This window comes from Trifolium pratense, linkage group LG3, assembly GCF_020283565.1.
Source record: "Trifolium pratense cultivar HEN17-A07 linkage group LG3, ARS_RC_1.1, whole genome shotgun sequence".
NCBI classification, from domain to species: domain Eukaryota; kingdom Viridiplantae; phylum Streptophyta; class Magnoliopsida; order Fabales; family Fabaceae; genus Trifolium; species Trifolium pratense.
In genome coordinates this window covers 37,283,800-37,311,794 of record NC_060061.1, presented here as the reverse complement: position 1 = coordinate 37,311,794, position 27,995 = coordinate 37,283,800, and the positions used below count along the sequence as shown (strand labels likewise).

At 33.4% G+C, this 27,995-nt stretch overlaps 3 protein-coding genes across 3 annotated transcripts; 1 reads left to right on the top strand and 2 right to left on the bottom strand.

Annotated features, from left to right (window-relative positions):
* Positions 1-204: 204 nt before the first annotated feature.
* Positions 205-9,858, bottom strand: LOC123916950 (NADPH--cytochrome P450 reductase). Its single transcript, XM_045968542.1, has 18 exons — positions 9,210-9,858; positions 7,855-7,914; positions 7,583-7,659; positions 7,438-7,495; positions 7,237-7,323; positions 7,125-7,161; positions 6,605-6,674; positions 4,108-4,302; positions 3,933-4,025; positions 3,361-3,586; positions 3,124-3,207; positions 2,872-3,023; positions 2,640-2,736; positions 2,378-2,527; positions 1,509-1,586; positions 1,304-1,426; positions 1,110-1,223; positions 205-684 (listed from the first exon to the last, which is right to left on the bottom strand). The coding sequence occupies exons 1-18, from the start codon at positions 9,504-9,506 to the stop codon at positions 604-606; spliced, it is 2,079 nt and encodes a 692-aa protein (XP_045824498.1). The 5' UTR covers positions 9,507-9,858; the 3' UTR covers positions 205-603.
* A 4,137-nt stretch (positions 9,859-13,995) lies between these two features.
* Positions 13,996-17,352, bottom strand: LOC123918355 (protein ECERIFERUM 2-like). Its single transcript, XM_045970379.1, has 2 exons — positions 16,769-17,352; positions 13,996-15,050 (listed from the first exon to the last, which is right to left on the bottom strand). Exons 1-2 carry the CDS (start codon positions 17,198-17,200, stop codon positions 14,175-14,177), a joined length of 1,308 nt encoding a protein of 435 aa, XP_045826335.1. The 5' UTR covers positions 17,201-17,352; the 3' UTR covers positions 13,996-14,174.
* A 5,406-nt stretch (positions 17,353-22,758) lies between these two features.
* On the top strand, positions 22,759-26,860 carry LOC123915838 (double-stranded RNA-binding protein 1-like). Its single transcript, XM_045967101.1, has 3 exons — positions 22,759-23,029; positions 24,178-24,440; positions 24,806-26,860. Exons 1-3 carry the CDS (start codon positions 23,002-23,004, stop codon positions 26,549-26,551), a joined length of 2,037 nt encoding a protein of 678 aa, XP_045823057.1. The 5' UTR covers positions 22,759-23,001; the 3' UTR covers positions 26,552-26,860.
* Positions 26,861-27,995: the final 1,135 nt, after the last annotated feature.

The following is a 27,995-nucleotide window of genomic DNA, read 5'->3' as shown; positions in this document are numbered from 1 at the left end:
TTTGGAATATGCAATTGCAATTTTATTAGATTCGAAGCAGATACAGGTGGAGGTGATCAATGCACAATTGGCTAAGAGCGGTAAGGCTAGGAAAATAAGACTTCCATAAAGCCAGCAAATGATGTAGCAACATGAATTGGAAGCGCGATTAATCAGAAGTGATATTTTCTTCCCTTTCAATTCACCTTCCATCGATGTTTTGTGTACAAAAAAAAAATTATCGGAGTTTCATTGATGAAAATATGAAATAATTATTTGGTAATCAATTCCTATACTATTATTATACATTACAATCCACCTTGATCTGCATGTGTTGTTGACTTATCTTAAGACTGTCCATTATACAATCACCTAAAAATAATCCTAGTCCAAAAGGACCTAAACTATTATAATAAGAGAATATAAAGATATTATAAAGAAAGAGGCAAATGCCCATAAAATAGTTTCTTCTCGAGGAAACCTGTTCAGACTCCCCCTTCTGTTTCCCAAAATTCCCTACAAGCAAGTACTTAATCTCAAAAGAAAAAATTATTTCATCCACCTTGAAATAACACATCTAACAGTAAGGGTGCCACAACCCAGACAGACGAACAATCAGAAGAATCACCAGACATCCCTAAGGTAACGCCCATCCATCTGGAGTTTTTTCACTGTAGCCTCTGCCTTGGAGGAGTCCGCATTTTCCTGAAATTCAATCAATGCAGTTTCATCCAATTAGGTATGGAGTGCATATCCCATTGCAACCAATAGTACAAGTAGGATTGGTCAAAGGAAACAATTTAGTACTGAAATTTTAACCAAACAAAGAGCAACTTCTGTATGTTTTCCAAAAAAAAATTCATGAACCATTTGTTACACTTTCACTATCACACAAATGTGTAATACTTAGCCACCACTTAGCAAATATTATTAAGCATCTTTTCGAGGTGAAGAGGCATGAGCAGAAGATATAATCTCATTTTCTAATACTAGTCAGTTATGTACTTATCAAAAAAATAACCTTAGTTGGTTATGTTCTTTGAAAATCAAAACTCTTTATGCATGTCAAGGACCAATAGAAATTGAGACTATCAAGTTTTCTGCAATAGGGATGGATGATGAAAGACAACCTGCTGCTGGACAATGGTATGAAGAGTTCGATGAACATCTCTGGCCATGCCCTTGGCATCACCACAGACATAAAGATAACCTCCCTGAGAAATCAGACTCCACAAGTATGCTGCCTGCACATAAGAAATTTTGGGAAAGTAAATAACTTTATTCGGTGAAGTTTGTTCCTCGATAGACCACTACCCTCACTTACTTTATCCGTCATTTTGTGTTGAACATACTCCTTTTCAGGCCCCTCTCTAGAGAATGCAACTATCAGCTCGGACAGAGCACCTTGTTCCACAAAATTATTTAGCTCGTCCTCATAAATGAAATCCTAGACAAATAGCAAATCTGAAAAATCACACATTGCTCAGGAAATCCATTTGGACTGGAAGTACATTGCATAATTAATTTACCATTTGACGGTTCCTGCATCCAAAGAAGAGTAATGCAGGACCAAGTTGAATACCGTCCTCTTTGAGGGCAAGTCTCTCCTGGGTAAATCAAAGATCAAACAACAATTAAGAACAAGTAGATTTTTGCAATAATTTGGTTTCACCTGAATTGTTATATGATAATTCGTTATATTTTAAAATGTTTATTTTATTGGATAAATTCTTAATGTGACATATATACATATATATATATATATATATATATATATATATATATATATATATATATATATATATATTCTAGATCTTACATTTAAACAATCAAATTTGTAGAATTGAATTTATCTAACTTTAAGCTCTATCTTTTAATATGCATGAACACAGAAATCATAATTTCTGAATCATATTTAAATATAAAAATAAAAAAAATAGGACTTGAGATTAACATTCTGAACTACAATGCTAACTCGGTCATCCAAACAAACCCTAAAAGAACAGTTAAAAGGGGACAGTTTGGATTAAAAAGTCTCCGTTCACTATTGCTTCTCATCAACAACAGAATTTTAACTTCTCTATGTGACGACATTTTTATCCATGCATCTTCAAAAATTAAGATAAGTTCTTTTAATAGTACATCTATATGCAGCTTTTGTTGATTTAACAACACAGCATAGTGCAAACAGGCTCTAAAGTAGTGATATGGGGTTTCTTCTAATCACGACAATTAAAATTAGGTACTCTTCATTTTGCTTCACAGTTTGATTCTATTTGATTACCGTGTTTCTCTCCCATCATTCATTAATCCAGTAATCCATATTGTCATTATATAACAATCCAGTAATCCAGTTTTATCAAAATCATAAAACTATGTCCCTAAAATATTCACATACCTGTAAAAATCCCCTAAAAGGTGCTAAACCGGTACCAGGTCCAATCATGATAATAGGAGTTGAATGGTCGGCTGGTAGTTTGAAATTTGATGGCCTGATAAAAATGGGAGCCCAGCTACACTCACGACTTTCCTCTGAGGGAATAGCATTCTGATCATTCATGAGAGTGATTTAGGTTAGATACAACATAGCATATTTGGGTACTGCACCCAAGGAGGAACGGATCCTAAACATGACAACAGAGGGTCGTGCAAATTGTTACCTTCATCCAGGTTGAACACACTCCTTTGTGAATTCTGCCAGTCGGGGTTGGACCTTCGACCAGGGCACAAGTTACATGTACCCTTTGGGGGGCAAGCCTGGACAACAAAAAAATGCAATATTGTTTCTCATTCAGTTATCTTATAAAGCTTCGGTTAGATGGGCCCTCAGCCCTCTTTTGTACCAAAAAATAAAGCTTCAGTTAGGTAGTTTTGATAGGATAAGATAACTACCTAGGAGAGGATGAAATAGAATAATATCGAGGCTGTAAACGAGGGGCTATGGCAGCAAAAAACACACCCAGGGGAGGCTTTGCTGATGGAAAATCAGCCATCACCTCAAGGAGACTTCTGTGGCTTCCAACAAGCCATTTGGAGTATTCATCCTGGAACACAAAAATTGAAAATGTCATTAAAAGCATGGGAAAAAGAAAATCACAAACTTGAAAAACAAGAGAGGAACAGTACTATAGCAATTTCTTTTACCTTTCCCTGAGGAGATGAGAGAAACTTCAATCTTTCTGCTTCACTAGGCTCAGATGCATGAGCAGCTAATGCAACTAAAGCAGACTGAAAAAGAAGAATATATGAACTGTTTCTTCATTTTTTAAATATAACACAAGGAGAAATTCTATTGGGACATACAATTATAATCAGTAAAACCAATTAGGTATTTAATAAGAAAAGAAATGGCAAACACATGAATTGAAGATTATGTAACACCTTTCGTGGGGGGTTCAAGAGATCTGCATAACATGCTAATGCAGTACGCACAGTGCAAGGACCAGGGAAAGGAGGTTGAAGAGAACCACCTAAGGAAGTGCCATCCTCTTTATCAGTGTGGAGAGAAAACAGCAAGTCTAAATTCTGACCCAACAACTTTCCAGCTTCTTCAACAGTTTCATCACAGTTCTCAGCATAAACACCGACATGGTCTCCAGTTTCGTATCTGGGAAAGATCAGAGAAAAGCCATCAACAGCTTTCCCAGTCAGTGCTTGAAAATTGCGAAACTGCGAAATTGGAAACTTATGCATATTGTTTCTTTTTTATCTACAAGACTAACATTAATCATTTTTTAATTAATGACAAGTGAAAACCCTTCTACAAAAATTCCTTTCTACAATGCATCCTACCAGGACTTATATATCAATTTAATAATTGTACAATATCTAGTAAAAGAATTAACAAAAGATATTTGAAGTCAAAGGATATAATAATCGACCGTTGGTGTTGTTATTATTTCTTGTTGACCACAAAAAGATGGCTCTTTGTCAGCAGAGACAATCCAACTTACGTTATGGCAGTCCCCGATACATCAAACTCCAAATGTATGCAAGAACGGTCAGACTGAGGTTTGTGAAGCTCCTTTCGAACAGCAACATTTGCCCTTCAAGAAAAGAAACAACAGATTTGTTTTAGCCTTGTTTAGTGAGAATGGTTATAAAATCAGCATGCATAATTCCAAGCACCTGCAAGGATGATGAATATCAAATACAGCACCCCCGTTTGCCACATTGAAGTGATTCTCGTAGGATGACGTTACAGTGGGGTCATGAATCACTACTCGATATTCAGAAATAGCAGCTGTATAGGGAGTAGACACGGTATTTACATCAGCCTCATCTCGGAGCAACTGATCCAACTCAGGCCACAGATTTTCTTTCCTGAAGAGCAAAAGGTAATTCATGACATTTGAAATGCTAAAATGCAGCAACACACTTCATATAATTGTTATGTACAGCAATTGCACATTAAACTTCTACGAACAATATAATTAGGGTGCGTTTGATTTGCAAAAAATAAGGGACAGGACAGAACAAAAATAGTTGTTCAGCGTTTGATTTAAAAAGGAAAAAAAGGACAGCACAAAAAAAAAATCACTGAGGACAGGACAACTACCCACTTTTTTGTTACTCACTAAAGTGGGGGATAACTTTTTGTCCAGCGGACAAATGAAATAAAAATACACTTTTATCCTTAGGTTTTCTCGGTGTCTTCCTTCGCTTTTTATGCAAACCTGTTCGTTCACTTGCAGGTCATCTCTGATCTTTATCAAGTAACGTTTTGGACTCCTTTTCTTTTAATTTTCATTCTTTGTTTTTTCTCTTCCATTTCCATGTTTATCATTTTTCTCTCAACACCAGATTTTTCTCTCTCATTATCTCTCACCACCACCACTCTTCCTCCATAGATATGGTTGTTAGATTCTAGATCAGAAAAAGTACTCCACTGTTGTAACTAGTAGTAATAGAATTTTTCCAGCAAAAAATCATCAGTTTCTAGATCTAAAAACTCCATTATTGTAGTACCTTTTTTCCAACAAAAGAAATGTACAATATCAAATTCCAAACTCCATATCTCAAAAAACACTCCTCAAATACCTTTTCTCAAAACAGTTCAATGGAACATATATATGTCAAATGGAAACAATTTCAAAGATATGAAAAATGTACAGATAATTTTTTTACGAAGAAAATGTACTTTAACTTTAAAGAATAATGAGTTATCTTGGTCAAATAAAGACAAGAGGAGTGCTAGCAACACACTCTTTAACAAACACACTCTAACACACTCTCTTCTAATGGTTAAAATTTATATGGGTCCCATAAAAGTTATATGGGTCCACATTTTTTTATGGGGCCCATGTGAATTTCAACCAATAAAAGAGAGTGTGTTTGTTAAAGAGTGTGTTGCTAGCATTATTCTAAAGACAAATGCCATCCTCACTCTTCTAGTTTATTCAATTTTTATCTTCAATCTCACAAATAGGTAATTATTTTTAATTTCCCTTTCAAATTTTGATTTTAACTTATTTTGAAAAATAACCGAACCAAATGTAGGAGATGATGGAAGATAGTAAAAGAAGCTACAATGCAAAAACAATCATTTTACATCAAAAAGGGCATTACAGTAAATTTTGCATTATTTTGTCCAGTACTTGACATATCAAACAAGGTACAGTACAAAAGTGATTGTCATGTGCACTGATCATCAAATAGAGTACAATACAAAAAGTTGTCCCGTAGCTCAGTCACATGTCCAGTACTGTTCTGTCCAGTAACCATACTTTTGCAGATCAAACGCACCCTTAGGGTTGTTCATGGACGGTTTAACCACATAACCAATCCATAACCATTTAAAATCCATTAATTATAGACATTAAGACCAATCTTCATAACAGGTACTGTGAAAACCAGTTATGTCCATAACCAGTTTTATAACCGGTTTATGGATTTTCATAACCGGTTTTTTTTGTTTAATAAGCGTTTTATAGCATAAAAATCCAGTTTTTAAAACTAATTTTTAAATCCCTTTGTAAAAATTAAAAATTAACCAAAATTTTAGGACGTGTTTGGCATGGGTCCGGTATTTGAACAATTCGGTTAACTCTTGAAATTGTCAAATTTAACGACCTAAGCTAAACTTATATAAAATTTTAAAAAAATAATATTTGGATAAGAGCAACATAGTTTGTCTTGTGTCTTTCATATATAAGAACAAAAAAAACAAAAGGAAATGGTGCAGTGAAGTTTTGGTTATTGATAGTGAGGCACGGTGGTTGGAAATGCAAATTGAAGCAGTTCGGGAAAGAAGTAGAAGAGAAATTAGAATACACTATTGCAAGCTGCAATTCAATTCATATTCATATGAAAGAACGAACAAAGATGTCATCGTTGTAGGATTCCAATTCCAAAAATAGAGGGAAATCACCAATTGCAGAGAGGAAACTGATTTAGGGATTTAGAGTTTATGGATTAGGGATATTGAGAGCAGAGAGGAAAGGAGTACAATGGAGGCGTTATTTGGTCTTGTTTTCGGATATATATATATATATATATATAGACACACACACGGTTTTTCCAACTGGGTTTAGATTTTGGATACGGTTATGGATAACTTTCTTATCTGGTTAAAATTAGCAACCCTAAATATAATGGATAGCAGGAGCAAGAGCACTATACTTACCAGGCAGAAAAATCATCCTCAATGGATTGATCATCATCACCTAGTCCAAGTGGAACAAGACGCTTTGCACCTGCAGCAAACACGACAATACATGTAACGTAAGAAGATATCCATACAAAGTTGGTGACTACTTTAACACCATTCTTAAGTCTGTTATATATGTTATACATGCTGCTTTTAATAGCTATGAATCTAACTCCAAAGCACAAGGGTGTTTTGTTATGCTCTCCAGAGTTGAAAGAAAGAAAAAGAAAGAATTGTGGAGAAAGAATCAATTAATCAGGGTGCATAGCTCTGCCAAGGTTATAGTTCCCTTCTTACAACTGTAAAACAGTTCTATTACAAATGTCAACAATGCCTCCTTCCTTTGCTTATACAGTATTAACACAAGTATGTTAAATTTTATGGGAAGAAGCGTATGAACCTAAACAAAAATCTTAAGCACAAATGGCAAACATGAAAAGCTGTATCATGCTCCAGTTTTAATACTTTTGAAAATACAGATTATGAAATATAATACCTTGTTCACTGAGATCGTCATCAACAACTTTACCTATCTGTTTCAAAAAAAAAAATCAGAATCAGATGATGAAACTCTGTTCCTTTAATAATATGAAAACATTGTATTTTACCTTATTAAAATGTTCATATTGCCTGTTACCTAGGCCAAAAACTCCATATGTGAGCTGTTGAAGCCAGGTGCCCCTCTCATCTTTACCCTAAAATTAAGGCCCTCCGAATCTTAGAATCACTTTAAGTAAGCTATATGACTGAAAATATGAGAGACCTTAAACCTACAATTTACATGAAAGTGGTGTAATGTAACTACAAACCTCAGTAAACCATTTATAGAATCTTGCAGCATTGTCAGTTGGCTCTCCATCTCCGTAGCTGCCATGTCAAGTCCAAATGTGTCGTATTACTAAACATTCGAATTAATAAATAAATGCATTTGAATTTTATGTACATAAATCTTACGTTGCCAGCATGAAAAATGCAATAGTTTCTTTCTTCAGCTTCTCTTCATATTGATCATCATCGACTGCATAGTCATCCTAGTTCAAATTCAAAATAAATACATCCAACACTTCAGCGAAAGCAATATTTCAAAATTAAAGATCCTGTAAAATAACACCAAATGCCTTCTAGAACTCCCCTAGTGATAAAGAATTAAAAAAAAATGTAGTACAAAAATTTACAGCAACAAGGTATCTGGATTGTCAAAAATTCATTATTTTAATCCAACTTACCATATCAACAACTTTGACAAATGCTTTTTCATATCTAGCCTTGATCTCCTCAGCCAATGCCTATATTAAAAATAAAAATAATAATTATACAGCCGATAGATATAAAGACGAATTGATGTTGCCACGTGGGGAGAGGGTGGTGGGTACCCATGGTTGAAATAATTTCTATGGTACCCTGGGTTGAAATCATTTCTATACAGCCCATAGATGTAAAGAGTAATTGCTGTTTGCAAAGTACATTTCCATAAACTGGAATCACTTCTAGCTAGTAGCTAACATGGAATGTTCACAATTAGCCAAGTACAACGCCGTGTTCTATGGCAAGGCAATAGGCACAAAACATGTGTTTATCGTTTCATTCAGAAAAACATTAACATCAGGAAAAGAGTAAATCACTAGCATTTGAATATTTTTAACTAGTTTCCTGTATTGATTAACTACTCAAACATTACATTCACTGTAAAAAATATAAAACCAGAACTTTCAAATTACCAAACCCTAAACTACCACCCAACTGCTGAGAAACCGAATAACGGACTCTTTCCAAGATGTTAACTAATTTACCCAATCTAGTACAACATTATGCAATAAGAAAAACATGCCTCAACCATGAAAGTGATTTTAGAGGAAAACTATGAAGGATTTCAAAAGACAGTTTGGATATGGCAATTTTGATTTTGGAGGAAAAAAATAAAGACGTTTATCATTGTATCTTTATAGTATGGTCTACAATTTTCACTCGATTTTATCCGACTTTTACGAAATCAATTCTGTGTCCATATGGCATATTCTTTGATTCTAAGTTGGTGTTGTCGGTGTTATCGCAAACAATTTATTGCATGTTTGGAATCTCAGTGGACTGGACAAAATCATGGTGCCACGTGGTTTTAACTTTCGTCGAACCTCCAAGCTATCGCTTTATCCAAAATCACGGTAGGTCACCATGATTCCAAACAATGCACTTATTAAAACCAAAGACTAAAGGCATGCCAAGTGTATTATGGATAAACAAAAAATTGAAGATAATTCCAAACATTGCACTTATATTTCATCAATTTTCAAGATAATTACACATAAATGAAAGACAAACGAATAACAAGATGAACAGTTAACCCTTCCTTCAGCAAATTCAATTTCATAGCATGAAAAGTAATACTATTTGGTACACACGTGCATACATTTTTCGCAAAAAAACAAAATACAGACTAAATAAACAACAACATGAAGAATAATATCTTTGATTCTAGAATAATAGATTGAAGTTAAAGGGGAATAAAAGATCCACCACATTCGATTTGATCTTAACTATAACCAATACTTAGAAAATAGCAGAAAACGCGAAAACATAGATATACCTTAGCGAATCCTTCAGCAGTACCAGTTTGAGTACCAAAGAAAATAGTAACTTTGGTCTTATCGGGACCAACATCGACATCATCATCATCTTCTTTCACCAATAACTTCGGAACTATTACCGGTTTCAGCTCTTTGCTCCGATCCGACGATTTCTTCCATAGAAACACCAGAAGTCCAATTATGACGGCGGCGGAAGTAGTTACGATTAGAACAACCGAATCAGAAACGGAATCGCCGAGAGAAACTCCGAGTACGGATTCAATAGTACGAACCAAATCGGAATTGGACGAAGTCATTGAGTCAACAAAGTCAAAATTAGTTCAAAATTGATCTCTGCGTCTCTCTCTCTAGACCTAGAAGAAGAAGTTGTAGAGAGAGAGAGAGAGAGATTGGGGGAGAATTGTGATTGGTGTCAGCGAGATGCAAATTTCAGAGAAAAACTCTCGCGGCGTTGACATCTACCACACGAAAATCTTACTTTATTTTTTTTTTTTTCTTTTTTTCTTTGTATTGGAGTTTTTTCATAAACTTTTCAATGCTGTCAAATGAAAAAATGATTTTCTTTTTTAGGAGAAAAAGTTCGATGTTTCCAAAAAATATTTTTGGTAATAATGCTTGCAATATCTTTATCATAACTTTTTCCTTTATGAGACAAAAGAGGAAAAAGAAAACTAGTTTAATTTTTTAAATACTGTAGAAAATTTATTTTGGGGTGTATTTGATTGAGTTTTTGTGAGACTATTTTGGTCTAAAAAATATTGGATTGAGTTTGTGAGACTTATTTTCCAATTTGAATTTTTCACCCTCTTACGCTAATGAAAATAATGGGGAAAAATTGGATTCAATTATCAACTGTTTCTATCGGAAATAGGATTGACTGTGAATTTGAACAATAACACATGATTTCATAAAATAATATGATTTTTCCGATCTAAATAAAGAATATTTTCTATGAAGAAAGTTTGGCTCGTTGTTCTATTCAATGTAGGTAAGAAAAGAACCCGACTCAGTATTCTTAAAAAATTATGTAAATCAGAACTAAGGCAAGATGATATGGATGAACTCTTCTTTCTTGTGTCAAAGATCTTACAATTTCCAAAGTAACTAGAGTTACATAATCTATATTTCCCATTTTAATTCAAGAGTTCTTATGTGTGTCCACTTCCCCTTATACCCTGAAAAATGGACAAATGTTTTTCTTAGACCATATACAATGGAGGTGTTGAAACTCTTTTCAACTGCACAATGAGTCCCAATGATGTGTTGAACTTGCTGTTGAAAATGAGATGGAGGAAAGAGATGATGAAAAATTTCAACACAGTTGAAAGATGACAAGGGGGACACCGGCCGAATTTGTGTGGCTTAAAGCTGGCGCGTGTATCACACGCGCGTGACGCACGAAGGGTGAGAGTGGCTCTGCTTTCACGCGGAGAGAGAATGTGTTGGTGATAAGATCCAGCCACGTGGCTAGCTGCGATTGGCTGGCCGGATTTTTATCCATTTAATATTTTGAACTCAATTATTTCGTTGCAAATTAATTTTTTATTTTTTTATTTTTTCACCAAAATTCATGATTTTTTTTGTCTATAAATAGAGACTTGGTTGATTTGATTTGGACACAGAAAAAAAAATCGATTTTTTCACTATATTAATCTTATTATTATCTTTCTATTAGTGTTAATCTTGAAGTATTAGTCTTTTTTTTTTGTGAAATGGATCCCAATAATCATTTCAATAGCCAAAATTCTTCTAATTATCCCAACAATTATGTTATTTGTGTGTTGTATTTTAAATTAAGTTAAGATGATTTGTATCGTATAAATTATTTAAATAAATTTTGTTTTTATTACAAAAAACTAAAAAAAAATCGTTAAGTATTAATTATTTTAATTTAATTTTAATCGATAATTGTAATTTTATTTAATCATAAAAACAAAAATTTACATTTAAATAAGAATATGAAATAAAAAGTGGTGAGGTAGAGAAAGTGGTAGGGTAGAGTGTTGAATGAAAAAACTATTGGAGAGGATAAAAGTTGAATGTGTGTTGAATGATTAGGTGGAAGAAAGAGAAAATGATGTGGAGTGTTGGGAAGTGGAAAAGTGGTGTTGAGAGTGTTTAACCGTTGTATTTGGTCTTACGAACACATATAAGATAAGATTCCTGACTACAAAAAGCATAATGGTAATCCCACATAATTTGTAATTTGTTATCCTCTTGTCTAGCAGACAATTACTTCTGTGACAGAGATGATTCATTCAAATCAACACGAGAGCCCAAATACATTGCATTGCAAAAACCTATGTTTAGTGGATTTATAATTCATATTTTTAAGATTTCAAAAGATTCTATAGTTTTTTGGTTGACAAAAAAAAATTGTTTTTACTCATGTTTATTTTTGTGATTTTCTACATTACGGTGTCTCTATTTTTTTTTTCTAATTCATTTTTACATTCTATCAACGAGCTTTATCTATTGTTTGAGCAATTTTGTAGCCAATTTCATGTCAAATCGTGGAATTCAATGTATTTTGGTCTCTTGGCACGTGCATGGCTTCAAATGAATCAAGTAGTTCAATTTTGCTCTTAATCACATATAAGTACCATTGTAACGGTGGTTCTTTTGTTTGCACTTCACCTTTGAGCTGTTGATGAGAATCTAAAGGTCTCATGAGCGTGTGAGGAGCGTATTCTGTTACCATTGGCTTGCACGAGAAGCTTCCCCGAAGGGATAGATTTGGAATGTCTGGGTCGCGTGTATTGAGCCCTGGCCCATTCCAGAACATACATAAACAGTGTTAGTTTGTGTTGATTATGAAAATCTAATCTGACACATGAAAATGGATCGTTGGCCTTTCGTTCTTCACCAAATCAACATTGTTCCTATTTATTTTAGGTTGGGTTTTCTAAATCAGAATTCATCATTTTTTCCCAAATTGATCAATGCTTTTTGCAAATACAAATCAGAATTCTAGCAACAATAAGTATTCCTCATTTCTAAAATCCAATAATTAGTGTGGGGACATACTTAACCCTTCAGGCTGCAGCACCACGACCTTTGTTTTTGAAAACATAATTCATAGTTACGCATGTGGGAGAAAAGAGTCGTGCATGGCTACTGCATTTATTTGCTCATAGTTCAATGAAACAATTGTAAATGGTTGAAGCCAAAGATGCAATATGGGAGGCACATGTACGATGAGATGAATCTATGGCGTGTCATATCATTTTTCTCCTTGTTGTATGAAATCAATAGGGAAAAAAGAAGTAAAAGCCAGATAGAAATTTCTTCCATGGTTGTTCTTTCTTTTGTCAAGAACCGTAATAATTTCAGTCATGGAACTCGCAAAAAAAAAGGCATGATCTTCATGTTTATAAAGACAGTGAGATAAAGAAAATTAAACCATTAGTGCTATAGCTTTTGGCTAGTGAACAAACACGAAAAATACTATTGTAGTATTAGTTCATTGTTGTATCAAACCATTTTATTACAAACCAAAATGAAATATATTTTCCATTCTCAAAGTATCTATATATGACACAAGCAACTCATGTTAACAATAAATCGGTACTCAAGCCATGGTAGTTAATCCCGGATAGCGGACTGGAGCGGCCCGCCCCAAAATTGGGATAGCGGTTAGCGGGATGGCCCCTATTTATTTAAATTTATTGACTGCATTTGTTTAAATCGTTCGATCGTGATCGGACGGCCATAAAATGATTGGACGGAAAAAACGACCGCACCAGATCCAATTCCGATGGATCCTTTCAATCTCCGCTCTTTCTCTCTCATCCTCCTTTCTTCCACCGTGTAGTGTAGTGTGGTTTCTCTCTCAATGAATCTAAAAAGTAAGGTATCTCTTATATTAAGGAGTAGAGGGAGCATCATTTAATCTTCACATGATCGTACGGAAAGTAATTAGTTTAATTCAGGAATTAACCGAAAGTAAATTTTGCATTTACTTTTTGGAGTTAATAGGTCTTTACCTCCTACAATTTGGGTGAGTTTTGATTTACGCCGTAATTTATTTTTTTATTACCTCTATAATGTAAAGATTCTCTTATTTACTCCCTCATGAAATATATTGACTTAAAATTCATTTATAAAGATAGTGAGGTAAAAAAAAATTGTATGAGTAGTTAAATTACTTTAGTTTAATTAGAGTAAGTTTATAAATAATTATTTATTAAGTTTAGATTGTGAAAAGGGTCTTGATAGATTCCGGGAGTTCAGCAGACATCATGTATTGGGAAGCTTTGCAGTTAGCAGAATAACAACTTCAACCTTACGTGGCAACTTTGGTTGGTTTTTCCCGAGAACGAGTGGACGTAATGAGATATGCCTCTCTGCTTACAACCGTTGGGGATAAGGATAACGCCAAGACCATTAAGGTGCGGTATTTAGTAGTTAAAACTCTATTCACTTCCTATAATATTATTATTGGGAGACCAGCGTTCAACACTTTGGGCACTGTCATGTCAACGTTATACTATTTTATTCATTTTTTATTAAGTCATTGTTAGATCCTGGTCCCGAGCATTATAGTTGTCTGGTTGATTTGCTTTGTAGGGCTGAAGAATTACACAAGGCATGGGAATTACTTAATGAGACATGTCATTATAAGGGAATAGCTAGGTAATTGAAGTGTAAGTAATATAAACTTGTTCAAACCAAATTACATGGATCAACTTACAATTTTCAACTTCTTGCAAATGTGTAAGACTCGTCACTAAACTCTTTAAAAAAACACTTAAATTACGCATCATACAATAATTTCATAAACAACTTACAAGACAATGAATATTAATAGATAATTTTACTAAACTTTTATATAATAGCACTATGGAGATATATAACATACAACAACAATCAATCAAAGGGATAAAAAACAATCAATACAACACAATTAATTAAACCATTGACATTAACACTTAATAAAATAAAAATCCAAAATGTGAAGAATATTATATACCCCATTCTTTTGCTAGTTTACATTTCAATTGGTCAAGTTCTTGCTGAGGCAATGAAATTGTTATCATCCTTCCATTATTGCCATCATCATCTTCTAGTCCAGGAAGAACCAAAACAACTCCTTGATCACCAACACCATGAAAATCACAATTTGCTAAAATGGGTTTTTGTCCATTAATCTTTACTCCATAAAAATCAGCTTCTTCTAAATCAACAAATGTTAATTTTGCTCCATAAACAATAAAATCATCTTTTCCTTCACCTTCTTCCACCAATTTTTCCAATACATAATTCTCATTTATTTTTTTCTCAACAATTAGTTTTACTAATTCTAATATATCAACTTCCTTAGGTGACAAATTTGTTTCAATTTTGCTCAACACTAAGCCATTTGTTGGGAATTCATTTTCAACCCTATTAGAGAAATTTGTAGTACATATTGTCACAACTTTATGTCCAAAATCTCCTTTTATTTGTGCTATACATTTCCATATCATAGCTGAAATAATTTCAAAATATTTTTTGTTGATATTGGTAGATTTGGAATATGTGTATGATGTAACCAAATGTTGAAGTTGTTTGGAAGTGATGTGAAAAGTGTGAGTAGCTACATAACTATCATTAGGATTAAGCCAATACCCCCCAATAATTGTTGCCCTTTTGATAGAAATGGGATTATTATTATGAGAATCATAATTTGATAAGAATTGAGGTTTGGTGAGATTTGGCATGTGAAGTGATTTTGGTGGAGCTTGACCAGATAGTATGTGGCTCCACTTAGTAATGAACTTAAAAGCTGAAAATGCATCTCCTAGGATATGAGCCCAGCTTAGTCCCACTGATAGTCCTCCACATTTAAAATATGTGAACTGGAAGAAAAACATACATGTTCAGTTCAGTTGCTTTGAAGTTTGAACTCAACAATCAATCACTCCTTCCTATTAGAGATAATTTTATTTTTAAAAAATTTATTGAATAATTAATTTATTAAAATAAATTGTCTCTTATAAAAGAAATGAGGGAGAGTAAAAATTTTCTAATGCAAGGTATTGTTTCTCATTTTATAAAAAAAAAAAAAACTTATGGATGGATAATGTAACATTTCATATTATTTGTCAAAATTAATGAACTTTTCTTTTATAAGAAAGTGTTACTCCCTCTGGTTTCTTATTTGAGAATTTGACAAACGTATTTGTCAAATCATCAAATTTTTATATTTATGTGGAATTGATAGAGAGAGAGTCAACATTTCTTCAAGTTACTGAATGAACCTACAATTGTAGATCTTATCAATCCATGTTTTTTAAATCTCTTGTGACTATCATTCTTTGAATTCTTGGCATAAATGACGATTTTTATCACCATATAATCATGTTCTTGGCAACAATAATGTTTATGTTTGTTTGAATATGTATTAATAAAAGTGAGTTGAATAATAAATTATAAAAATTATGTTTGGAGTAGAAAAGCTATAATAAATTATACTAGTTTGGATGATTTATTTTTAAGAAAAAAAAAGGTTAAAATGGAAGTTATTTTGAGTAGCTCCTCATAAAAATCTTTTTTAAGAAATATTTATTTTTTGGGGTAAATTAATCCCTCGATCCTTGTGGGACCCAAATGGGTGGCAAACTCTCCCTGTGAAATATCTTTTTGATAAAAGTATGCGATTTTTGTTATGTTGAAATATATATGCCAATGAATATTAAGTTATTGAATTTTAAAATTACTATTCTAATTTACGACAAATGAGCTCAAAATAACTTATATTATTTTTAAACAAGTTTCAATAAAAAAATAGAATTATATATATAAAAAAATCAATATATAAAAATCTATATAATATATAAGTCATATGTAGGGTGTGCAAAGAGGGCGACCGTCCATGACTCCAAAAAAAAAAAAAAATCTAAAGTCGGGATAAAAAAAAAATGAATTCTACCGATTCATCATTATATGTTCTTCTTATCGATAACATCTTTTCTTTTATGTTAAGAGATTGAAATCTTGTTTTAGCTCGCATCTTCCGTGAAGAAAATCTCTTGTGCAAATTGACATGCTAAATTGAAAGTTTCGCTTAATAATTAGCTTAAGATCATCCAAATTTGTCCATCTTCTCTATTAAGCTACTGTTTAATTAGCTAATATTCAAGGAACTCGATTCCTCCGTTTATAGTTTTCCATTGATAAAAAATAAAATAAAAAATATTTCTCATATTTTAACAATTCAAACTTTTCAACTTTTCATACTACTTATTAATTATATGATCCAAATTATAGGTTAATCTCATAAAGGACTTGTTCTATGACTATGTCTAAACTGATCATCATAATGAAAGTTTAGTACGATATCCGACTATGTCTAAATTATAGGGTCATATCATATGTCTAATAAAAAAAAGTTGTTATGAGATATTTTTTCTTTTGGGTCATATCATATGTCTAATAAAAAAAAGTGGCATGAGATATTTTTTCTTTTGAAAATTCAATATTCGTCTTAAAAACGACTAATTCCAGGAATCCAATCCTACCATTCACTTGCATGAGTGCTATATATCGGCCATCATAATGATAGTTTAGTATGTACCTTGACAAAAACCAAAGGAGAAAAAGCAAGATCAGGACCAAGAACATGATCATGAACAAGTCCATCAAGAGAGTATTCATTTTCATCCAACCATTCACCAACAGTTTTATCACAATGCGACTCCACTATGCGCACTCCTGCGTCGTTGCACTTGATAAACGCTCTTCCGGACTCGGATACCCTAACTCGACCAGAAACATGTGAGTATAAATCAAGTAATGGAAACATTGGAGTTTTTAAATCGGATATTGAAAGGTTTTGAACCGATTCAGAATTGAAAATATAAATGGATCGGATATAGTGAAGTTTCATTAATAAGTCCATGTAGTTAAGGTTGTATGCACTATTTTCTTCACCTCGTGGGGTTGCAGGAACAACCGTGGAAATTCTTGAAGTTTGGAGAGGACTTTCCAAATTGGGTAGTGAACCCATTTCCAAGTAGTGAGTGAGAAAGAGAAATGGAAAGTTTTTTTAGCAAGAAAGTAGTAGTAGTAGTTTGGTTGGGTTTTGAGTTGTTCCTCCTTGATTATTATTTATAGGGAAATGTATTTAATGAAAGTAGTAAGTACCACAATTTTTTTAATAGTAGTAAGGACCACATTCTTTCATGATATATATTTTTTTTCTAAAAACTTGGTATTCGGTCTTAGGACCGACTAATCTGAGGGGATCAATCTCGCCGTCCATTTGTGGAGATTTCAGTAAAGTCAGAGTTTTTTTTTTTGCTTTGTATAAACTAATCTACCGAAATTGATACAATAGACAATCGAACCTAAAACCTTGAGAGAAACCTATTTCAAAAACCCAATTCAACACCACTAACAAGTGGATTCATTCTTTCATGATATAATTGATAAATAAATATTAAATAAACTTATTCTTGACAAAAAAATAAGCATCATGTCTACAATTATTTTTACTAAACCTTCAAAATAAAATTGCATGAGCGAAAAGTTATTATATCTACGATAAAACTATTGTTGTTGTATATGTAGAGTTGGGGTTCGAACCCACTTATTCACTTCAGAGATGAATTTCTAGCTATTAATCTAACCGACAAAAAAAATTAATGTTGTTGTAGTTTTATAAATCAGAGTTTAAATTGGGTTAAATTAAAATACATCTATTTTATTCGGTTAAATTTACAAAAAATATTACATCATTTCATAATTTAAAAATAAATATTAGAGAGTGGATCTAACTCTTGTTATCATACAAGAATTATTCTAAAATATACTCCCTCCAGTCTATATACTAAACAAAAATGAGTTAAAAAAACTTGATACGTTAACGGTTAACCATATCCACAACTTGTATTAGCTTATACTATTCTCCATTTTAGTACAAGCTGTATTAGTGTGTGTTGTAAATACAGTATTATTATTCTGGTTAGCATAGATAGATGAATTCATCATTCATGCATCATATCCACAACTTGTACCAGCTTATACTATTCTCCATTTTGTTGAACACATACGTGAACGGTGAACGTCAATCTCCATACCGGTTTTGTGTGTGTTAGATTTGCCCAAATTATTGCATTGTAGGTCGAAGAAGTGATTAGCCTAAGAGGTTAGTAACACCTAACTAAATGAAAGCGAAAAGAGCTAGCCCACATGATCATGCTCAATACTCCCTCCGGTCCTTTTTATAAGGAACAATTTGGAAAAAAAATTTGGTCCTTTTTATAAGAAACAATCATTAAATTTATTCTTACAATTCCATTTTTACCCTTATTAAATTGTATCCATTCCAAAGTTATGCATTAATTAGAGTGATATATTCCCTAAGGATAAATTAATACACCAAGGTTAGTTTTGGAATAGATTGTAAAATTTTAGAATTTTTATTAAGAAAGATAAGATTTCTTGGTATGTGTGTTTTTTCCAAATTGTTCCTTATAATAAGGACCGGAGGGAGTATTTATTTAATTTTTTTTTTGACTCACTCAACATTTATTTAATGAAACATGCAAAAATCAACACTCATCTACCACCAATACAATTATACAAGAGAGAAGAGACGTTTTAACTAATCACTTTCATTTTAATGTAACCAAAAAAGAAAAAACACTTCCATTTAAGCATTGATTAGTACTAATAATAGTATACAGTAATTTATTTTTTGTTGGAAAGAAAAGCGACATTTCCAAAGCAATTGATGCAAATGCACATTTTGCCAATTTTGAAATTAATTGAAGTCCAAAGAAGTTGATACAGATGCACATTTTGGAATTAATTCAAGTAGGTATTCAGAGTTAAGGGTGTTAAATATTGGAGAAGATAATTATGGATCAATGAAACAATGAAACAAATTTAAATTTTGACAGGATAATTCGTTGATAATTAAGTTGGCATTCTCGTTTTTAAAAAAGGAAAATGTTAACCGGTGCCCCCGGGGCATTGGTTAAGGTAACTAAAGATAGTAATATTATCTTGAAACTTGTGATGTCAACATTTTAAAAGTTTAAATTTTTTATTTTTCAATGCAATTTTTTTCTTTTCTTTCCCTTTTTAGTTCCTTAACTAGTGCCCCGGGAGCACTGGTTAGCATGACCCTTAAAAAAAAATCAATTATAAAGATACAACAACAATATGCGAAGTAACATGTTTTAGCACCGAGAAGTATACAAGGTACCGGAGACTTCTACTATTCACAAAATGGGCTAGCTGGAATAGGTCGACCCGCCAAGTCCGATTTTTTCTTGGGCTTGGGCTTGAAAATCCTAGCCCGAATTGTATCCGGGTTTTTTAGTCAAGTCCGATAAAACCTGTTTAAAATATGGGCTAACCCAAATGGGTCGCGGGCGGCCCGTAAGCCCGAATAGATTATAATATTTTTTTTCAAAATAAGTATTATAAGTAACATGTTTTGGATGATTTGAACTTAGTTTGTATTATAAGAGTTTCTTTTGCCGCTCTACGAGTATCTCAAATATCACCCGCTACTTAGTAGCGGATGGTGTTTTTTCCTCAAATTTTTCATTTTTACTACTTAAGTAGTGGATGAGTAAAAATTGGACGCGCCAGAAACTCGTAGGTAGCGGATGAGTAAAAATAGGGTGCGCGAGAGACTCGTAAGTAGCGAAGGATGATTAAAAATAGGGCGCATGAGAAACTCTTAGGTAGTGGATGAGTAAAAATATGGTGCGCGAGAAACTCGTAATGTAGCGGATGATTAAAAATAGGGCGCGCGAGAAACTCTTAGGTAGCTGATGAGTAAAAATAGGGCGCGCGTGAAAATTGTAGTAGCGGATGAGTAAAAATATGGAGTCCGAGAAACTCGTAAGTAGCAGATAATTAAAAATAGGGCGTGCGAAAAACTCTTAGAAAGCGGATGAGTAAAAATAGGGCGCACAAGAAACTCATAAGTAGTGCATGAGTAAAAATAGGGCGCACGAGAAACTTATAGGTAGCGGGCGAGTAAAAATAGGGCACGCGAGAATTTTTGATCCTATATATATGTATAATATAAGACTAATTAATGGTTAACATAGCGTAGTAGTTAATTTGAATGTTCAATTTTGGTATCCACAACACATCGTAGTTTTTTAGTTATTTATAAGGTTGAGTTTGAACACTAAAAAAAATAATTAAAAAAAAAAAAACTGGGCCGGCCCGAAAGCCCGACAACCCGTACCGGGCCGGTGTAACGCTCGGGTCTGACGAGGGCGGGGAGTGGTTGTCGGTGCATGAGGCATGACAATTAGCGGCTTCTGGCAGCTTCTAAGAAAAAACGAATCACATCGGAATGAGAGGGATCTTGAGACCGTGCAGGTATGGGACTGCATGGTTTAAGGAAGGCATATAAGAATTGTTTGGTACTACCTATATCAACAAGATGCATCTTCTTTTCGGTAGCTCATTTGATAAGAACTCCACAGTTAAACGTGTTTGACTTTGAGTAGTCTTTGGATGGGTCATTTGAAAAAACACATTAAAACAAAATGTTTGTGATATTTTTTAATTAAGAATAGAACAAAATGATATTGACAAAACCGTCCTTTGAATTAAAGAGACTTAAGTAATTATTTTGGATATTTTGGTCAAAACATAGTAGGAGTAGGTTTGCTAACTTGCTCTCACGTGTTTTTAGATGAGAGTAAGTTAGCAACCCCCTTGAATAATTTGTTGTTTTTGTACGGTATAATATTTGATGGACAGTTTTTTTTTTAAATATTTTAGAGAATTTGTATTTGAGACAGAAAAAATTGTCTTGTGGTTTGGAAATTTTTGTTTGGTGTTTTACTCTCAATTTGTTCAGTCTCAAGAATATTTTAAAATCAAACACAATACAATTGAAGTTGTCACGTTCAGTCTCTTTTCTTTAGCAGATGAAACACACCATAACTATGTGACTGGACTTTAAACGGATAATGAGTTCAACCTATAATAAATCATTTGAGAGAATCTGAGTTCGATTGTTGAGAATAATAATTATCGGTCATACTTTAATCATTTCGCGGAAAACTATGTATTACCAGACCGAAAGTTAACACCAAAAATAAAAATAAAATGTTGAGCAAAAATTTTCAATTTGAATCTTTTTAGCTTACAATGGAGTTGAGGATCGAACTCAGAACCTTTAACGTACTATTTAAATTCATCACCACTAGATCAAACTTAATGGTTTAATTTGGATCTTTATTATAACCAACTTCACCAAAATCTTACTAGTACAAATAATGGCGGTACCAATTTGCATTGGCCAACCTTTTTTGCAGTGATGGTTTGAACTCTTTAGAAAAATCGGAACATGATTATTTCTGATGGCAAATCCGTTCTCGGCACAAATTTTACTTTGTTCATGTTGTAAATGCAATACTAGCTCTCGTTCTTATTTTGAAAACTCAAAGAAAAAATTGCACATTGTTTGACAACATTTCCATAATAATTTCTAATAGGTGCCGTGCCGGATTTGGATCATCTCCAATTTTCTCTCATATTTTCTCTCATGTTGTCAGTATAAAATTACACTGGCGGTGGGTGTCTTTTAAACTGAAAAAAAAGGATTAATTAATTTCTTTCGTAAAAAGAAAATTAATCAACTTCTTAAACTATAATAATTCTGACTCCACTTCTAGTCACCAAATTATAATGGGCTGTGACTGGGCCTGTGATTTATGCTCCGGACACAAATATGCAATGGGCTGTCCGATTGAAGAAAGGGAGCATTATGGCTTGAAATTTCTTTTCGCGCCTCCAGATTTTCTCGTGTGCCTTGTAGAATTATTTGGACGAAGAGGATAAAATGATTGAGTTCGCAACTTAAGTAACAAAATGTTATTTTTTTTCTTTTAGAATTTGCTTTTTTTATAAGATTAGCTAGTTAAATCACACTGAACTATCTTTCTGTAAAAACTTTAACTGGCCACCAGAGCGACTATGATATAACATCGATCAATCACACAACCCTAGAATTTTATAGATTGAAACTTCTTTTTTCATTTTTCAATCACTCACCCACTCATACGGTATTTCATACAAAATATTTTCAAGAAAATGATGGAAGAGCTTACATTTTAACTTGTGAACGATGTTTCATTAAAAAAAATATTTTCATGAAGGTTAAGGGAAAAGTGATAGGGGCAAAAAGAATTGAATCAAGTTTGTAAGAAATTGATGCATCCCCATAGTATTGCGAGTCTAACGAGTCTAATGTCCACCCGAAACACAAAAATATAAAAAATAAACATTGATCAAATTGGTAAGAAATTAACGCACACCCCATAATAATGTCAGTTCAGCGAATCTAATGCCCACTCCAGACACAAAAATATATATAAAAAAATGAACGTTGATCAAGTCAGTAAGAAATTAACGCATACCTCATAATAACGCGAATTCAACGAGTCAATGATTATTTCAAACTAAACATATCTATTCCGACTTTAGTAAGCTTCGAGACCCAACACAATAAAATTCTTCTAGTAAAATAAAAAATACAAAATCTCCTTCAAAAATAAATAAAATATTCCAATATAAAATCATATACTATTCTATATGTCCACTTACTCATTCACTCACAAAAAACGCGTCTGAATCACTTTTACTAGAATCAGAACGGCGCAGATTCCGACATTAGCTTCACCGTACACACACAATATTTTCATCTTCATTCTCACAACTTTCTCACCTTTTCTCTCACTTTATAATCTTCATAACTGCATGTACTAATTTCCACTCACAAAACCATTCAATTTTCACACACAAACTACCATCAATTTTTCACCAATGTCTACCACTAATGAAGATTTTCAAGGTATACTATTATTCTCTTTCAGGGTTTTTGTTTTTGCAACGCAAATGAGGGAAAAAAGGGTTTTGTTTTTTAATAAATTTTTTTGCTGATTTTTATCACCCAATGTTGTTATTTTATTTTCTGATGATGTTTCTTTTGTTGTATATAGTTTTATTTTTATATATCTGGAATAAAAATTTGATCTTTGAATGTTTTGGCCTTTTGGGTGGGTGAGTAAATGAAAAAGATTGTAACTTTAAGAGATTGATGTAGATAGGGTTAATTTATACTTTTTAAATGAAAATGAAATGAGACTGTTTTTGTTGAATGATTTTGGAATCCTTGATTAATCTTACTGAATTGGATGAATGAATGAAGTGAAACATGTTTAGGAATTAGGATGATATGTGATAGGAAAGTACCATTCAAACTTCAAAGAAAATATGTACATCTTGCAATGTTGTTTGAAACTTAGGGTATGTTTGGATGTTGAGTTTTGGAGACCAATTCTACATTTTTTACATATTTATGAGATTTTAAATAAATTGAAAGGATAATGTGATATATGATCATATAACATGACAATTATAACTTCCTTAATTGATGGAGAAAAAAAAAGCCCTCCCATCCAAAATCCTCCATCCAAACATACCCTTAATGTTGATTAGTAAATAACCAACAAGAAAGTAAACCTATTGTTGTAGATATTAAGAAATTAGGGGATTAGGAATGCAATTACTAGAGAGAAAATTAGGATAGATCTCATTGTAAAAAATATGGTAGAGTTTCGTTTTAGATGGTTTGGATGTTTGCGGGGGGAAAAACCTAGTAAGGAGGGTTGTTCCTGAACGTAAGATAGTCCAATAGTTTGACATTTAGAAAGACTGTGGAGAACAATAGGTTAAATCAGTTAGAGAGATTTTTAAGTAAATAGTTTATACTTGGACAGTATACATGACAGGGTTTTGTGGTGTAATTGATTAATTTATTCAACTTGACTTTGTGAAAAAAGGCATGGCGGTTGCTGCTGCTGAAATTAGATCCATTCTAGGACCAAAACTGATGGTTTGAGATGCAATAAATGGTCAATTTAGGTTTCCTCGTGTCAACTTAATTACACATAAAAATTCAACTCTTGTATTTACTTGCTTTCTTTTTTATATGTTTAGGTGTTTCAAATTGTTATGTGTTCAAGAGCCGATTGCAAGAGTATGCTCAGAAAGCGGGACTCCCCACACCGGTGTATGAAACTATCAAGGAAGGTCCTTCCCATGAACCTTCTTTTAGGTCAACAGTGGTTGTGAATGACGTTCGGTATGATTCTTTGGTTGGGTTTTTTAACCGTAAAGCTGCAGAACAGTCAGCTGCAGAGGTTGCTTTGGTGGAGTTGGCCAAATCTGGTGCAGTCGATCAGTCCATCACTCAACCTGTTGTAAGTAGTGTTTACCATCTTCTCGGCTTTTACTACTTTCAAGAGTGATTATCTTCTCGGCTTACTGTCTTTATGTTGATGATGATTAGCTAATGGTTACTTTTCTAGTTTTCTTAGTATTCAACAGGTTGTTATTTAACCTAACTTAACAATCCGTACTTTCTTTGCACTCACTATGACTTTGTATTGTCCATTTTGACGATGAGAAGAAATATAATTGTTGCATATTTTGTCTGAGGTTCCTTATTGGATTCTCTTTAGACATACATGAATTCTATGTTCTGTTCCGTATTCTAATATATTACAGCCTTACATGTTATTGTATATTTTCTGCCTCTGATAATTTTAATGGTGTTTTCTTCCAGCATGAAACTGGATTATGCAAGAATTTACTTCAGGAATATGCACAGAAGATGAATTATGCAATGCCAACGTATCAGTGCAAAAAGGATGACACACCACGTAGAGCACCATTATTTTCATGTACAGTCGACATTGGAGGGATTCTCTATATTGGGGGACAAACAAAAACTAAGAAGGAAGCGGAGATAAAAGCCGCAAGAACTGCTTTATTAGCTATCCAGACAAATGCATCTCAGTCTTCTCAAAACCAGTTTGGCCCTTTGACTGTCATTCCATCCAGAAAAAGGCCAGCAGATCCTGTTGCTGATGAGGCTTTGAAAGCTCCAAAGCCTAAGAAATCACGCTTTAAAAGGAAATGTTCCAAGAGGAAACCGTCTAAAAATAAGAGGCGCCGTAACAATGCTGGCGATGGAGCAAATATCAATCCCGAGGTAGAATCAGTTAATGGTGAATCTGGCCTCCAGGAAATCAAATCTGAAAACGCATTCCCTTCGGAAGCCATGAAGAATTCTGAGAATGGTGTATCATCCACAACTATCAATCCCAAGGTAGAATCAATTAATGGTGAATCTGGCCTCCAGGAAACCAAATCTGAAGCAGCATTCCCTTTAGAAGCCATGAAGATTTCTGAGAATGGAGTATCAACTGCAAATATCAATCACGGGGTAGAATCACTAGCAAGTGTTAATGGTGAATCTGGCCTCCTGGAAATCAAATCTGAAGCAGAATTTCCTTCAGAAGCCTTGAAGATTTCTGAGAATGGAGTATCAACTACAAATATCAATCTCGGGGTAGAATCACTTGCAAGTGTTAATGGCGAATCTGGCCTCCATGAAATCAAAACTGAAGCAGCATTACCTTCAGAAATCATGAAGAATCCTGAGAATGGTGTATCACCTACAAATATCAATCTTGGGGTTGAATCACTTGCAAGTGTTAATGGTGAATCTGGCCTCCAGAAAATCAAATCTGAAGCAGCAACGCCTTCGGAAGCCATGGAGATTTCTGAGAACGGAGTATCAACTACAAATATCAATCCAAAGGTAGAATCACTAGCAAGTGTTAATGGTGAATCCGGTCTCCAGGAAATCAAATCTGAAGCAGCATTGCCTTCGGAAGCCATGGAGATTTCTGAGAATAGAGCATTAACTACAAATATCAATCCAAAGGTAGAATCACTAGCAAGTGTTAATGGTGAATCCGGCCTCCAGGAAATCAAATCTGAAGCAGCATTGCCTTCGGAAGCTATGGAGATTTCTGAGAATGGAGTATCGACTACAAATATCAATCCCGAGGTAGAATCACTAGCAAGTGTTAATGGTGAATCCGGTCTCCAGGAAATCAAATCTGAAGCAGCATTGCCTTCGGAAGCGATGGAGATTTCTGAGAATGGAGCATTAACTACAAATATCAATCCCGGGGTAGAATTACTAGCAAGTGTTAATGGTGAATCTCGCCTCCAAGAAATCAAATCTGAAGCAGCATTGCCTTCGGAATCCATCATGAATTCTGAGAACGGAGAATCAACTAATCATCATGAGAAAGAGACATTAGCTGGAGACGGTTCTTTTGCTTTAAATAATCAAAAGGTTTTTGAAAATGAGAAGTCAGCAGAATTGCAATCCAAAGAGGACAGTCCTGGAAATGTTGTTACAGAAGTGGTGTTCGCGCCTAATGGAGACATGCCGACAATGAGTGCGGAGATGAACGAACAGCGTCGTAATGGAGATATGGTCTTTGGAGAATGATTTTATTAATTTAGAGGGGTTTTGTGCTTCAAGTATTCATATTAGTTAAATTATTAATTAAATGATTACAATGGAAGAAAGATCCAACCAGGAGCAGACATTGATTAGGATTAGGAAAGCTTGAGGATTTTCAACAGTTTTTCTTTGTTGGGGTGTCACTCAGGAAAATAGAATATAGGCTATGAATATGATATGAACCAAAGGAAGTTAATAATTTATAAACTGATCATGGTGTTTTAAACCATTTATTTACTTATTATATTGGACTGTTATATTGAAGCTATCTGCTACATGGAACTTGAGTTTTAAGGGTTATCTTATTTCAATGTGTTTAACATATAATGATGCATGCATTAATGTATGACTTTTGATAATTTTAGAAGAAGAAGAAGAAGAAAACACTGTGTGAGATACCGAGATTAGAAAAATGCTCTCTAGGATTCTTTTTTGAATTAAACTTGAATTTTATAAAGAGTTTGCTACTTTTGTGGCGATTCTACCTTTATCTTATCATTCTCTTGTGGAGTGTGGCAATTTCTTTCCTACTCCACATTTTCTTGTTTGTGTTTCCATTTTTGTTTGTTACTTTGTTGAAAACATATCACTTGGTTAAATCCCTCAAATCATACGGAAGAACTTAGATCCACATCACCGTGATTTCACTAAAGAATATATTTTGGAGTTTTAATAAAATCACTTAGTTGAGTGGTTTTTACTAGTTACTATAGTTATAACAACTCCACTGCAGCTGCAGGTTCCTCACCTTGCATCAGCCTGCTTGCAAGCTCAATGATAAAGGTCTTTTCTTCAAAGATCACAATTAATGGGTTAAAGTGTTAAAAATGTGATACTTAACTTTAATTTCAATTAATTCAAAATTGAAAACTAATGTGCAAAGTAAAACAAAAATGTGAAAGTGAAATCTTTTAAACTCTCACTCATTTGAATTACATTTTCAACATGTATGAAATTTCCCAACATAACTATATCTTTTAAGAAGACTACTTTAACTTGATAACCTCTTTAGAAGACCAAATTACATTGAAAATCTTATACCTGTTAAAAATAGAATTCAAATAAAAATGTTATTGTTGTTTTAATTTGTACATTTTAATAATACTGTGATACTAAACCTTCGGATAAATGAGAAAAAAGGAATATGCACATATAGTATAAAATAAATTTTCATTGTCAACCAATTTTCCGTCATGTCATCCCACTTCACTCCATATAACAAATTATCAATGTTGAAATATCTATCTAAAATGAAAGACATTTGTTACTATTGATGTTGAAATAATTATATAAAATGTCAACTTAAAATAGTAATGCAAATTATCAATGTAAGTTATTTTATTAAAAAAAGAAACAGAAGATTCAATATAAACGACCTTTGCCACTGAGCCAGGGGCGCAACCCACCTACATTCCTAGTCATAGAAGCT